This window comes from Mesoplodon densirostris, chromosome 18 (assembly GCF_025265405.1).
Source record: "Mesoplodon densirostris isolate mMesDen1 chromosome 18, mMesDen1 primary haplotype, whole genome shotgun sequence".
Lineage (NCBI taxonomy): Eukaryota > Metazoa > Chordata > Mammalia > Artiodactyla > Ziphiidae > Mesoplodon > Mesoplodon densirostris.
Window position 1 is genome coordinate 30,252,295 of NC_082678.1, and position 14,463 is coordinate 30,266,757.

A 14,463-nucleotide genomic window follows, 5' to 3' on the forward strand; every position below is an offset into this window, starting at 1 on the left:
GTGGTCATGACTCAAGAGACCAGATGAGGAAAACTGAGGCCTGGGCTCTTTCTCACAGGCTGGGGAAATCAGACATTGGGTGTCCATCCCTACATCTTACCTCCTCCCCAGAGGGTGGTTTCTGAGCCACCCTAAAAAGAACTAAGTTTTCTGCACTCTGGGGGAGATTTAAGATGCTGGGGGTGTGTGACAGGGAAAGGAAAATTGCTCTAAACTCTAAAGCACTGCTCTCCAATAACATTTTCCATTATGATGGAAATGTTCTAAATCTGTGCCGTCCAATACAGTAGCCACTAGCTCCATGTGGCTACTGAGCACTTAGAAGATCATGGCACTGATGAACAGAATTTTCTGTTTTGTTTCTGGCCAAGCCATGAAGCTTGTGGGGTCTGATTTCCCTGACCAGGGATTGAACCCCAGCCACAGCAGTGAAAACGCCAAGTCTCAACAACTGGACTGCCAGGGAACAGAATTGGATGCCAGGGAAATTCTGTTCCCTGAGGAAGAGAATTTTTAAATTTTAACTTAATTTTTAATAGAATTAATTTTCCTTACTTTTAACTAATTTACATTCTAATAAGCATTTGGATAGTGGCTACTGTAATTGACAATGCAGCTCTAGGGCCTTGGGGATAACGGATTTAGCTAGACAGCAATGGAAGGAAAGCAGGGATAGTTTAGGTCCTCATCAGGACCTGTGTGATGGGGCTCGATTGGATGTCCTCAAACAACCACAGACGAATTCTCTTGTCTCTTTATTCCTCATGCATATCTGTCCCCTCTTTTTCTAGGTTTCTCATCACACACTGATATCCCCACTACTTGATGGTCTCCGGTGAGTTGTTGGATGTCTCTCAGTGAAGGCGCCTGGGAGACAGAGCTTCACACTTGTCCCCGCCTGCTCTGAACTGTCTCTGGCGGGAGTCAAAGATCACACGCCCTAGCTGCATACCTGATAGTTGTGGCAGGCTGGAGGAACTGTATCCATGGGGTGGTACACCTAGTCTTGGCTGCCTGCTTGCTGCGAGGAGGTTAGCAGGTCATTGTAGGCCCCTTGAGCCTTGGCAGAGCAGGAGTTGTGACTGGGTGGGACAGAAGTCCATGGTATGTGCTGCCCTGCATCCTCCTTTCGAGGAACTGCCTCAGATATAAATGACTTTTAGGTCTGGTGTGCGCCCAAAACTTGGACAGAGTCAGTTCCCACAGGGTTCTTGTGTAGGCCAGGATCTCGATTAATTCCTGAGTACTTGTGGAAGTTAGGGTCATGGATATGGTCTGAGCTCCTGTAAATTCCACCACCTTGGGTAAGGCCACATCTCCTTTTGACTTCAGTGGCTTGGGAAAGGCCTGGATTCTTATGGAGATCAGAATCTTGAGTAAGGCCTTGGCTCCTGCAGACTCCAGAATCTTGGGTCAGACCTGGATTCTTGTAGTCTCCTGAGTCTCAGGTAAGGCTTGAGCCCTTATGGAGGCGAGGGGTTTGCTCAAGGCCGGGGCTCTTATGGAGACCACATGCCTGGCAAAGGACTGAGCTCTTGTTGAATGCAGAGTCTTGGTTAAGGTATGGACTCTTCTGTGTCCCAGAATCTTGGGTAAAGTCTGGACTCCTAGAGACTGCTGAATCTTGGGCATTACCTGTACTCTTGTCACGTCCAGAATCTTGAAAAGGGTGTGGGCTATGATGGAAGAGAGTTTTTTCAGAAAGCCCTCGACCTTTTTTTTTTTTTTTTATTCATCCAAATTTACTTTCAAATTGCCTATGGCCAGATCACCTGTGACTCTTTTTTCCCCCTGACTCACCACTTCTGGACCAATGATTCCTCTAGTACAATTCACCTTTTCCCCCTCACGTTTATGGTCAAGGGGGTTTATCACAACGACTGAAGGTCAAGGAATGCCATCTTCATCATGGCTTATTACAATTGACACATTAGAGTTCTAGATGTGGGCAGAGGATTGAGCAAACATTTGGTTTAAATCTTGCAAACTAGCTGTCTTCGTCCATTCAACCTGCCCTACTACAGACCGCGTTGCTTACAAACAACACAGCACGGTCTCTTTTACAAGGGCAATAATCTCATTCATGAGGGCTCTACCCCATGACCTAATAACCTCCCAAAGACCCCACCTCCTAATACCAGCACCTTAGGGGTTAAGATTTTAAGATTTCAACATAAGAATTTTGGGGGACACAAACATTCAGCACATAACACTAACCAAGTTTAGGGCTGAGTATTATTTAAACATTAGGACCCAGGGACTTCCCTGTTGGCACAGTGGTTAAGAAACCGCCTGCCAGTGCAGGGCACACAGGTTTGAGCGCTGGTCCGGGAAGACCCCACATGCCGCGGAGCAACTAAGCCCATGCGCCACAACTACTGCGCCTGCGCTCTAGAGCCCACGAGCCACAACTACTGAGCCTGCGTTCTAGAGCCCGCAAGTCGCAACTACTTAGCCTGTGCGCCTAGAGCCCGTGCTCCGCAACAAGAGAAGCCGTCAGGAGAAGCAACGGAGAGTAGTCCTCACTCACCACAACTAGAGAAAGCCCACACACAGCAACAGAGACCCAATGCAGCCAAAAATAAAAGAAAGAAAATAAGTAAATAAATGAAAACTTAATAATAACATAGACATTAGGATGCAGGGTTAGGGTTAGGGATCCGGCCTCAGGTCTCCTGGTCCACGATGTTGACTTGTCAGTGATGTCTGTAGTGTGCTTCCAAGTTCAGAATTTAAGTGGTGCCAAAGGACCAAGGTGAGTTAAGACTAAAGCAGCATTCTCCAAATGCCAGCTCCCTGAGCAGAATCACCTGGAGTCTGGACTATAAAGCAGATTACTGGGCCTGACCTTGGGTGTATTCAGTAGTTTTTGGAGTCAGGGTCACCAAAGTCCAAGAATCGCACTTGAAAGCAATGAATGGTTCAGGACTGGGGTTCAGAATGGAGAATTTGAGATAAAACTCCAATCATAAATGAGTCTCAATTCTGGTTAGAATTGACTAAGAATGTGAAAACCTTTATATCTGGACAGTTGCCACTTTGAAATCTGACATCCTTGCTCCTTCTCTTACTTCCAGATCACAGAGCCCAGGAGACATGAGGATGTTCAACAAGAGGTCAATCCAGACACTGACGACAGCCGTGAAGAAGTAAGGGAGAAGCCTCTTGTGCAGATCATCGAGAAGAAGCCAGCATCTTCTAGAATGAGCGGAGGCCAGTTTTCGTGTTATACTCCTAGGAGTGGGGTGTGCTTCTAGGAGTAGTCAGGATGTGTGTAGTCATTACCAGTCGGCTTCGCCTCTTTGCTGTCCAACGAGGTGTTGCTTAATGGTGTTGTGATTATCCAACCACATTTCTTAACTTGTTCCTGCTTGAAAAGAGCATTAATGTGAACGTTCCAGATGATTTTCTATCTGGTGATGGGTTAAGCGGCTTGACCACATTCACTTTTATGTAAAGGGAAGATGAGAAAATTGCACTCTTCTTGCACTTTAAACTTTAAGAAAATGGATTTCGGGAAACCAGAGGCTGATTCATTTTCCGCTGCTCTTGGAACAACGTGCAGGACTGTGACAGTGGAGGCGGCCCTTTGTTAACATAGTTAAGTCTCTCTCTCTCACAACTAGCCCACTTGGCTCCACGTTCCTTAGCGCACCCGATGCACTTACACAGCATTGATGGGCTTTACACAACTGGAAGGTCACATCTTTATTTCTTATTGCAGGAACACAACATCTGGAAACTTTATTTCTATCTGAAGCTGTCTCGACACGCCGTGGCTGGAAGAAGCGCTGGATACAGATCAGGGGCAGCGTGTGCTCAGGAGCGGCACCCAGTGCACCCCGCGAAGGCGGTCGGCCTTAAGTCCAGCAGGCCCTCCTGTAGGGAAGCGCGCACGGAGGGCAGAGACACCGAGTCCTGCAATGCGCACAGGTCCTCAGAGCGTGGAAACATATCGGCCACGCCATCCCGGTGCAGCTTCACCAAAGGATCATGGCCCGAGCGCGGCCTCGGGGACGCTGGCTGCGGACATGATGCCCAAACCCGCCTGGGGGCCCCGGCTCGCCTCCCGGCCCCTCGGGCACCCACCGCCCGGCGGCTGCGGCCCCACAGCGTGCGCAGGACTGGCGTCACAGCCAGAAGACATAGGGCCACGGGCCCCAGCTACGCCAACCCCCCCATGCCGCGCTCCGGAGACCCCGCAGGGCCTGGTGTTGGCCCACGCATCTACCAGCCCTCGACTTTTATAGAGTACAGTCTCTTGGTTTCGTTCTAGATTCCTATAGACTCCAGAATCATGCATAAAGGCTGAGCTCCTCTGAATGTAAGAACTTTGGAGAACTGATGTGTTCTTGTGGAGGTCAGAGGGTTGGATGATATATAGCCTTTTAAAGAAACGTCCATATAGAGTAGAACCTAAGATCTTCTGGGAGCCAGAATCTTGGGTAATGACTGGATTCTTCTGAAGGTCACAGTCTTGGGAAAGGCTTGAATTCTTGAAGAGGTAAAGGTCTTCGGTAAGGCATCAAAGTTCGTGGAGGCCTGGATCTTGAGCAAGGCCTGGGTTCGTGGGGAGGGCTGTGTCTCCGGTAAGGCCCTGGTTCTTGTGGAAGCCCAGATTTGGAGTAAGGCCTGCATTTCTAGAGACTCTACAGCCTTTAGAAGCTCCTGGGGTCCTTTGGAGGACAGAACCTTGGTTGAGGCCTAGACTCTCATGAAGTTCATGGGTTTGGGGCTTGTTTGGGGTTTGAGAAGTAGTGGATAACTGGGGAGGGATGGGGCCCTGGGGAGAGAGGACAGACTGAGGAGACTTGGAGGTTGGGGGAAAGGTGAGGGTTTGTATTAAGGCGGAGGGCTTCTGGTGGTTGCTGTGTTGATGAAGGACAAAGGATCTGGGAAAACAAGAGGCAGAGAAAGAGTGCATGGTGGAGGCATGGTGCATGGTGAGCTCTGGGCACTGGTCAGAGAACGGAAGCAAGGTTGAGAAGGTGCAGCATCCTTGGAGTACACCAGGAATTTGGGGCAGACTGGAGTCTGGGGATCCGTGTTTCTCTTCTCAGACCTGCAAGGATGGAAGCTACAGTAAGTGAAGGTCTTGGACTGTACAAATTTGTCTTTGGCATCATTTGAGATCTTCCATTCCATAGTCCCCAACTCCATGTAACCCAGTATGGACCCTGTGGAGGACTTGGCACTGTCCCCACTACATTGCTTCAGTGTTTGCTCAGCTGTACCAGAGCTCACCAGACCATGCCCCTCTTGGGGCCTGGTTAGGGTACCCAACTCATTTCTGGAGAACCCAGAGTTCTGAGGGGGACACACATGGAATAAGTTCTGCTTTATGCTGCGGGCATAGTAGACCACATGCCCGGAGGAGAGGCCCTGGCTGAAGGCAGCCAAGGTAGAGGGAATAGAATCTAGGATGGGGGTATGGGTGGTGGAAGGGACTGGAGGGTACGTCAGGGCCATGACCAGTGCTGGGACAGAGGTTGTGGCAGAGATCGGGACAGGGGCTGGTGTAGGGGCTAGGGCAGGAGTAGTAGCAGGGGCAGAAGTTGGAGGAGGGACCAGAGTGTTGGCATGGGTATAGGTCAGATGAGCATGGGTCAGGGTGCAGAGAGAAGTGTGGCCCAGGGACTGGGGGCCTGGGCTTGGGCCTGGGCTGGGGTATGGGCTGAGGTGTGCTCAAGGCTATGGACCTGGGCAGGGCTGTGCTCAGGGTTGAGGGCTGGGGAGGGTGCCTGGACCTGGGCGATAGTGTGCTCACAAGGTTATAATGTGAAGCAAGTCTGGGCCTGAGGTGGGGCGTGCACAGAGGGGTGCTTGTAGGAGAAGGTCTGGGCCTTGGCAGGAGAATGTGCAGGGAGCTGAACTGGGGGGCAGTTCTGGACCCGGGCTGGAGCCTGGGCTGAGTCATAGTCTGGGGTCTTAATCTTGCTCTTTGGGGCAGGCGCATTGGAACCATGTCTACCTTGCTTATCCTGCGGAGCTTGGAAGATGTCTCTCACCTGCAGTTAAAGGTGACTTGGGACTTTAAGGCTGTGACTGGAGGGGCCTCCCCAGCTCCGAATACCCCCTCCTTCCACAGTCCCCGTGGAGCCTCCTTGGAAGCCCAAGGAGTCCACACTGAGGTGGCATCCAGCAGCACATAGAAGCAGTCTCATCATTTATTTCTGGTATCCAGCAGTCAAGGTGTTTTGGGTGCCTGAGCCAGAAGCTTCGGCTATGGCGGAACCAGGGAGAAACTCTTGAACACATGTTCTTTGGATCCATGGAGCAGCGCATGCACATGCGATGGCTGCCTACACAGCTGTCTTGCTAGTCTGCAGGGAAAAGTGTATTGGGAAAGGGCCTGGGTTCCTGAGGGACTGACAATCAAGTCAGGGATAGAGGAAAGGGGACAGGCCCACATCCCCTGAGGCCATGCTGCTGCCCACACATCTTTGGGGAAAATACGATTGAAATGTGTCCACAAGAAACTCTTCAGATGCATCAAGAGCTGAGGGAAGAAGGGGAGGGGGGAGGCCGGGATCAAGGTGAGCCCTGAATTCCAACCCTTCTCTGGCCAAATCCCAGAAGCCCTCCCAACTCCACCCCTTTACAACTCCAGTGCTCCCCCAACCCCACTGCCCAGACCCTGCCCTCACCAGAGCCACCACGTTGATCCACACGTTGAGCAAGATGATGCTGACCAGGATCAGAAGAATTGAGTATCCTAGGTCTTGGCATTTCCTGGGTGTGGTGCCAGAGCACGCCTCGGCTAGGTAATGGGTTGCTCAGCCATGGCCGGGGGTCCCAGGACTGCCTGGGTCTGCTGGCCTCCATATATGTATACTGGGAGACAGACTGGGTCATAATGGGGCAGGTGGTGGCATCACAGTGAGGGAGGGGGACGAAAAGGAGGGCCAGGCGTGGCATTCCATGGTTCCCTGGGTGAGGTAAGCTGAGCCTGGACAGCCAAACAGGGACCGGAGGCCGGCACACCTCCCCTCGAGCTGTCAAACATTCGCTCACCGCCCACTGACTCACTTGTTCAAATGTCACATTCCATCTCTTGGCCCCTCCTGAGACTAGAAAGACCTTGGCCTCAGAGCCCTGCGGAAGGCCTGGCTGGAGTCCAGAGCCTCAGCCTTCTTCATGCCCTTCACTGGCTGTGGAGCTGGACCTGCCCAGATGTGGAACCTCCCAGTTTGGAAGCAGCTTCTTGTTTGAGGCTCTTTGGGGACAGGGACAGCTGAGACACAGAGGAGGTGCCCAGAGACCAGTGGTGTGGAGACTGCAGCTGCAGATCTACTTAGTGCATGGTATCGGACCAGGAGGGGCCTGCTGGCAGGACTGTGGCCACTAAACCAAAGGGACCCTCAGGCCCAGAAGGGGACACTGGCTTCTTATTGCAGGAAGCCAAAGGCAGGGACCCAAGCTGGCAGAAGGAGTGGCGCTTCCAAGCCACAGACCGCCAATGTTTTCTGGACCATGGTGCTCTTTATTCCTCTCTCCATGCCCTGCCGCTCCCCACCCGCCCCCATTAGCTGCTGGCCAGTTCATTTTCCCAGTCTGGCTTCCGTGCAGAGAGGGCCTCGAGGCCGAGGTGGAAGGTAGCAGCGAGTTGGCCCGCGCTTGGCTTCCTGCACTTGCCGCTTCAACTCCAGGCTGTCATACACCTGGTAGTTGGCATTTCCCCCTGGCTTCCGGCTGAGTGGCATGAAGGTGGGCGGGGGTGGAGGGTGTTCGGTAGCCTGGACGTTGGGCAGAGTCTGGGAGGGGTGGAGGAGCAGCGCTGAGCTGGGATCCGAGGCCCGCTGGTAGAGGCCTCGGCCAGCACCGTGAGGGAGGCGGAGGCGGCCAGAGGGTGCCGCACAGGCAGCATCTCTGGCCATTCGGCCGCCCAGCGCCGCACCTCGTGGGGATCCCAGGAGTAGTTCAAGTGTCCCGTGGAGTGGCGCGGGCTGTGGTTGGGCTGGCTGTGAGCACAGCTGTGGAGGCTCCGTCCGTGGGCCGGTGGGGAGTTGTGCTGCCAGGCTTCGGGCCGGTAGCCTTGAGGCACCAGAGCTGATGGAGGCTCAGAGCCCTCCAGACCACGCCGCCGCTGATCCCAGGAGTCATACGGGAGATGGCCCCGTGAGGGGTAAGTTCTGTGCCCCCCAGGGACCCACGAGCTGTTAGGGGGCAGCCGTCGGGTAAGTGGTGGAGACGAGGTCCACTGGTCAGCATCCACATTGCCCCAGATGTGGGATGGCAAGCAAGGGGCCCCGAAGGACTGCAGCCCTAGCTCAGACTTGGCCTCCACACGCTTGGGCATGCGGTGCAGCTCGGGCAACAGGTAGAGACAGGCTGGTGGGTGGATGGCCAGGATCCCACCCTGTCGACCCCAGAGGCCCACGTTGGAGGGCAGACCCATCTGCCGGTAGAGCCCTCCCCAGCGCCCCCACGGGTACTTGGGTTGTGGGAAGGAAAGTTGGGCCTCCTCCTCCAGGTAGGAGTCCGGGTCCTCCCAGTTCAAGGAGGGCATCAGAGGCAGCTGTGACGTCTCGTGGAGGCGATGCGGCCTACGGAAGCCTGAGCAGCTGGAGGGGAATTTTCTAAATTCTTGGGCCTCCCCTGGTGGCTTCAGGGGTGGCGGCTGCAGCTGCGGCTACGGTTGCGGAGATGGCGGTAGGAGGACGAGGAGTAGCAAGTGGACCGGGCCATTCTCACTTCCACAGGGTCCAGGGTGCAGTGCATGTGGCTGTCTTGGGCCTTGGCTGGAGGATGTTTGGAGGAACTTTCACAAGCCTGTGAGATTTCATCTGTGGGAGGCGAGAGTCCGTGAGGGCAGGGCAACTGTCAGAAGATTTCAGGGTTGGGAACCTGGGAGCCTGGGTTTCTAGGGCCCTGGGAATGGCGAGGCGGGGTGCCCCTTAGCTGTCTTCGGTAGTTACTTTGCTGAATAATACAATACATGGTCTTGTCTAAGGCATTCTGGAGCCCATGCCATAGCTGGGGTGGGGTGGGGTGGGGTGGGGTGGGTGAAAATGAAGGCCAGGCTCTCTACCCTCACCACCACTCCCAGCCAAGACCGTTCCTGCAGACGGAGGTGCAGGCTGCAGCTGGTTCCCACCCTCAGCCATCTTCACCCCTACTGGTGATCCCCAACCATCGCTGACCATAGTTGCCATGCTGATCCCAATGCTGACAAGAATGACAATGCCCAGCAACAGGAGTAGGAAGTCCTCCGCATTCTGGGTACTTTGTTGGTATTGATGGCAGCACCCCAGGTTGTCATACCAGAGCTGGTGTTCCATGGTGGGCGGGTCCTAGGGCCGCCTGAGCCGTGGGACGCCCCACCCCCCCAACCCCACCGGCCCTGACCCACACTGCACTCATGCCAGGACCTGGGGACACCCACCAACAGGTGAGGGACCATGGTCATAATGAGGCACATTGCAGGGAGTCACAATGCGGAGTTGTCCAATCTTTCATCCACTCAGCTGGTCCTTTAGGTGGCCGTCTCTGCCCTCGGCTCCCACTACATGGAGCCTAGTCCCCAGAGTTCAGTCTGTCCTTCTGTCTCCATGGGGCCTTGCTTAACTTGATTTGCAAGCAGGGTTGCTACAGATGAGAGACAGTCTTCATAGTGACTGGATCATGCATATAGGATTTCCTCCATTTCATTGTTCAAGACATTAGGACCGCTTACGTAGCCTGTTGGGCTTCTTAGAACTAGCCTGCAGTTCTTAAAAAGTTTCAAGAGAAGCCAGAAATCCAAATTGCTCTGTGAAATATCCACATTTTAAAAGTAGCAAACCAATTCAAATTTTAAACTCTGCTGGCCAACAACATGGGCCACACAAAACACACCAGTTTGTAACCTCTGATGTATACTGTATAATGCTTTTGTTCTCATCTTCTCATATGATCTTCAGACTAGGGAGCAGATACTATTATTCGCTTCATTTTACAGATGGAGAAACTGAGGCACAGAGCAGTTTAGTAGCTTGTCCAAAGTTTGAGCATCAAAGCTGGAACTTGAGGTTTTTACAGTGTGCTTTTTTATCCTCATTACAAATGCATCCTTTTAGAAAGAACCTTTTCTTATCCTAAAGATAATACATATTACAAAATACAATAAAGTACAGAAAGGTCAAAACAAAGAAAAAACGACCACTAGTCCCAACATGCCCACATAAGCACTATTTCTTAGTGTATTTCCTTACAGAAAAAATAATTTCCCTCTTCATTCAATCAGAGGTACCGGCTGTATAGGTTAGGATCTGTGCTCGGTGCTGGGGATATTACAGTGAACAGCCATAGTTCCTGCCCTCAGAAGGCTTACAATCTAGTTCTTGTTCTTTGTTCCATTCATTGCCAACCTAGATGTGAATATCCAATGGGGCTTCTTCAAGAAGCAAAAGAGTAAATAAGTGGATAGTGCATGTCAGGTGGGCCCAAGGCCCCCAGCTGCCCAGTCCCACTTGGGCTTCCTCCCTAGAAACGAAATGAGGAGAGGATTGGACTCCTAGTGAAGGAGTTAAGATGCAGAAAGGGATAGGACTTGAGAGTACTATCAAACTCTCAATTCAAGTGGCCGAGGACCTCGGTCTCGGCCCTCTCGTCCTCAAGGAAAGGGGTCGGGAGTGGGCAAGTGGTACGTGGCATCCAGAAAGATGACGAGGGTCCACAGGAAGAGGCGGTCCACCACCATGGCCACAAACTGCCAGTCCTCCTTCAACTGGGGGTAGGAAGATTAAACTGTTCCTGGGCTCCAGACAACCAGGGAAGGCGGCCTCAAGGCCCTGTACCGCACCCAGGTCCTCATACCACAGCTTGGAGACAAGGGCGGGCCCGCAGAATAGCAGAGAGCGAAACTGCGGGCGACGGATGTGAGTAAAGAACAAGTGGGAAGCCAGGGGGCGGGACCAAGTGAGGCAAACTTCCAATCGGAAAAAAAATCGAGTTCTGGGGGCGGAGCCTAAGTTTGCCAGTGGAGCCAAGGCCACTCAGGCCTTGCCTTAGCCCACCCTCTTTGGAGTCACAGCTTCGTGGTCCTCCTGTTCCCGCAGCTGTTGAGCGGTGTAGCTGATTGAAGAAACGACCTCCCGTAAGTCGGGAGGCAGGCACACAGCCCGGAATGGACCATCGGTAAATGGCCGCAGGTCTGGGGCAGACAGTTCAGGCTGGAACGTGGAAGAGGCGAGTCTGTTTGGCCACGACCGGGGCACAAAGACGGCCTGCATGGGTGCTCTAGGCCCCGCCCCAACTCCCTCCTCCAACGCCCATCCAGGTTTCAGAACGTGAGAGAGCCCTTCAGGTTCTCTTCAACAGCGGCGACCTCTCTAGCCTTCCGCAATTCCTCCTATTCCCTTACTCTTTAGTTCCCACCTCCCCGCAAAGTGGGTAACAGAAGGGGTACTACAACTCCCATGATGCTCAACCACGACATCCTCTGAGAGCTTAGGACGCCTGCCTCCGCACAGTCTTCTGGGAACTGTAGTTCTCCCTCTCCCTTCTACGTGGGCCATGGGGAGTAGATACTACCTGTTGGGTTTGGGGAAGAGAAAATCATGTGGTGGCTTGCGGATGAAATATTCATCTGTTCCCCGACCCCAGCCACTTCTTGGAGAATCCCTGAGAGGTATAGGAGGTGGCTCCGGTATCTGGTCTCTCTCAGGTTTGGGTCTCTTCAGACCCAGATACGGAGGGAGTTTGTGGATAAAGATCTGCAGAGTAGAAGAAGAGCCGTCTTGGAGGGGACTCTTATGCTTTCAGACCAGAAGGGAAGCCGCCAACCACCCCCACGGCACGTGCCCATTCCTGCGCATGCGTGCATGCATCCCACAGATGAAATGCAACTACACAGCCCAAGAGTCCTTAAGGGGGTTAGGAGGCATCCTGACTGGAAAGAAAAGTTCTGAGGGCTTCCACCCTGATAGTACCTAACCCTGAGAATGCTTCCTTGGGACCCACGAAGGAGAGAAGTATTGATGAAGAGAGTCTGGGGTCTACACAATGTTAATGATGGGAGGATAAAATTAATTGGGCAACATTTCAACACCCAAAGACCTTGGCACTTTGACACTCTACCAGGAGTTGTAGTTCTCCCTCAGGTCTGTGAAAGGGAAGGTTGAAAGTTGGTGGGAGTGAGGAGCGACACCTGGACAAATAGCCAAATACTAGGATTGAGAGTTAACACAGGTTGGAGAGGAGATCTTCTTACCTGACGGACCCAAAGGGGCATTTGGTGGGTGTGGGGTGAGCGATGGTGCAGGTTGAGGACTACGATGTTAAGGACGACTGAGAAGGTGACGAGGACCGTGGTAAACATGAGGTATTTGATAATGACAGGGACAGACAGGGCGGTCTCAGGCACTTTGTCTGCCAGCAGCAGCAGGAACACAGTAAGGGTCAGCAGGGCAAAGATCGAGAGCCCCATCTGCTCTACTTGGGGGACAGAGTGGAATGCGGAAGGATTAGGCTTTGCCAGAAAGCAATCTCCCTGGCATAATCAGTGACCGTGTTTCCAGCCCACTCAAGGACAGGCTTTTGGAAGGGCCAACTGCATGCAAATAACTCCTACATTTATACCTCCAACCTGGACTGATTCCCCTAAATTCCACACTTGTATCCACCTGCCTACTTAACCTCTCCATTTGGGTGTCCAATAGACATCTTGACCTTAACATGTCCAAAACTTAATTCCCTCACCACCGACTCCCAACACAGTCTTCCTCAGGTCATAAATGACAACTCGATCTTTCCTGTGGCTCAGGCCAAATCCCTTGGAGTCATTCTCAGCTCTCCTCTCTCTCATCCCATATCCAATCCATACCAAACCCTATTGGCTCTACCTTCAACATATATCCTGAAACTGATGACTTATCCCATCTACCACTACCATCCTGGTACAAGCCACCATTACCTCAGATCTGAGTTATTACAAAGGCCTCCTCTTTGCTTCATCCTTTGCCCCCCTGCTGACTGTTCTCAACAGAGCAGCCACATTGATCCCGTTAAAATGTAAATCAGATCAACCAAGAGCCCCAAACACAGCCCAGAATGGGGGAGGCAAGTTTGCATACATCTGGTCGTGACCCAAGAGACCAGATGAGGAAAACTGAAGCCTGGGCTCTTTCTCACAGTCTGGGGAAATCAGGCATTGGGTGTCCATCCCTACATCTTACCTCCTCCCCAGAGGGTGGCTTCTGAGCCACCCTAAAAAGAACTAAGTTCTCTGCGCTCTGGGGGAGCTTTAAGATGCTGGGCGTGGGTGACAGGGAAAGGAAAATTGCTCTAAACTCTAAAGCACTGCTCTCCAATAGCATTTTTCATGATGATGGAAATGTTCTAAATCTGTGCCGTCCAATGCAGTAGCCACTAGCTCCATGTGGCTACTGAGCACTTAGAAGATCATGGCACTGAGGAAGAGAATTTCTTTTTTTTTCTGGCCAAGCCATGAAGCTTGCGGGGTCTGAATTCCCCGACCAGGGATTGAACCACCGCCACATCAGTGAAAGCGCCAAGTCCCAACAACTGGACTGCCAGGGAACAGAATTGGATGTCAGGGAAATTCTGTTCCCTGAGGAAGAGAATTTTTAACTTTTTAACTTAATTTTTAATAGAATTAATTTTCCTTAACTTTAAGTAATTTACATTCTAATAGGCCTTTGGCTAGTGGCTACTGTAATTGACAGTGCAGCTCTAGGGCCTTGGGGATAACGGATTTAGCTAGACAGCGATGGAGGGAAAGCAGGGATAGTTTAGGTCCTCATCAGACCCTGTGGGATGGGGCTGGGTTGGATGTCCTCCAAAGTCCACAGAAGGCTTCTCTTGTCTCTTTATTCCTCATGCTTATCTGTCCCCTCTTTTTCTAAGTTTCTCATCACACACTGATATCCCCACTCCTTGATGGTCTCCGGTGAGTTGTTGGATGTTGGAAGCCATCCTGGAGCCATTGCACCATGACAAAGTCATGAAGCAACGGAAGGCGAAACTGCAAGGCAGCGCCGTGCCAGGAAGGTGGACTACAGCTCTGTTGTTATGTTTTATGATAATAAGTTTAAATATAGGGGCAATTTTGGGGGGATGTTGCTCCACGTGAAAGAAAAATTCCTCTAGGACTCCCCCTCCTGGAACTACCACAGAATGGGAAGTACCCACTAAAGACCCAGGGAAATGGGTAAAGAATTAAGAGCCTGGAACTAAAGGGATATTTTTATGAAAAACACCCTCTAGTATGGAGTTATGGCCATGGGCTGGAGTTCCTGATGACATAGGAAATTTATGGTTCTATTATAAAGGAAGATTAATTATAGAAAAGCAAATGCCTAGAGCAGAATTAGTTGCTCGGATAGGGAGAAAGCACTGTCTCAGTTGAAGGAAACAACGAGAAAGGGCATGCAGGGTACATTGTACATATTTTCGTGGAACCATTGTAAAAGGTTGCCCATGCAAGAAGAGAAATAGGAACAAGTAGCTTCAACTTTTACA

At 52.0% G+C, this 14,463-nt stretch overlaps 2 protein-coding genes and 1 pseudogene across 2 annotated transcripts; all 3 read right to left on the reverse strand.

Annotated features, from left to right (window-relative positions):
* Positions 1-3,991: 3,991 nt before the first annotated feature.
* Positions 3,992-7,006, reverse strand: LOC132479159 (uncharacterized protein SPEM3-like). Its single transcript, XM_060082737.1, is given in 5 exon segments — positions 3,992-4,899; positions 4,902-5,609; positions 5,612-5,747; positions 6,648-6,760; positions 6,985-7,006. Coding segments are annotated over 5 exon segments (1,887 nt in total).
* A 119-nt stretch (positions 7,007-7,125) lies between these two features.
* Positions 7,126-9,392, reverse strand: LOC132479160 (uncharacterized protein SPEM2-like; annotated as a pseudogene).
* Positions 9,393-10,594: 1,202 nt separating this feature from the next.
* On the reverse strand, positions 10,595-12,409 carry LOC132477998 (acetylcholine receptor subunit beta-like). The gene is made up of 4 exons (XM_060080663.1): positions 12,194-12,409; positions 11,515-11,696; positions 11,013-11,175; positions 10,595-10,708 (listed from the first exon to the last, which is right to left on the reverse strand). The coding sequence occupies exons 1-4, from the start codon at positions 12,407-12,409 to the stop codon at positions 10,595-10,597; spliced, it is 675 nt and encodes a 224-aa protein (XP_059936646.1).
* Between the last annotated feature and the right edge of the window lie 2,054 nt (positions 12,410-14,463).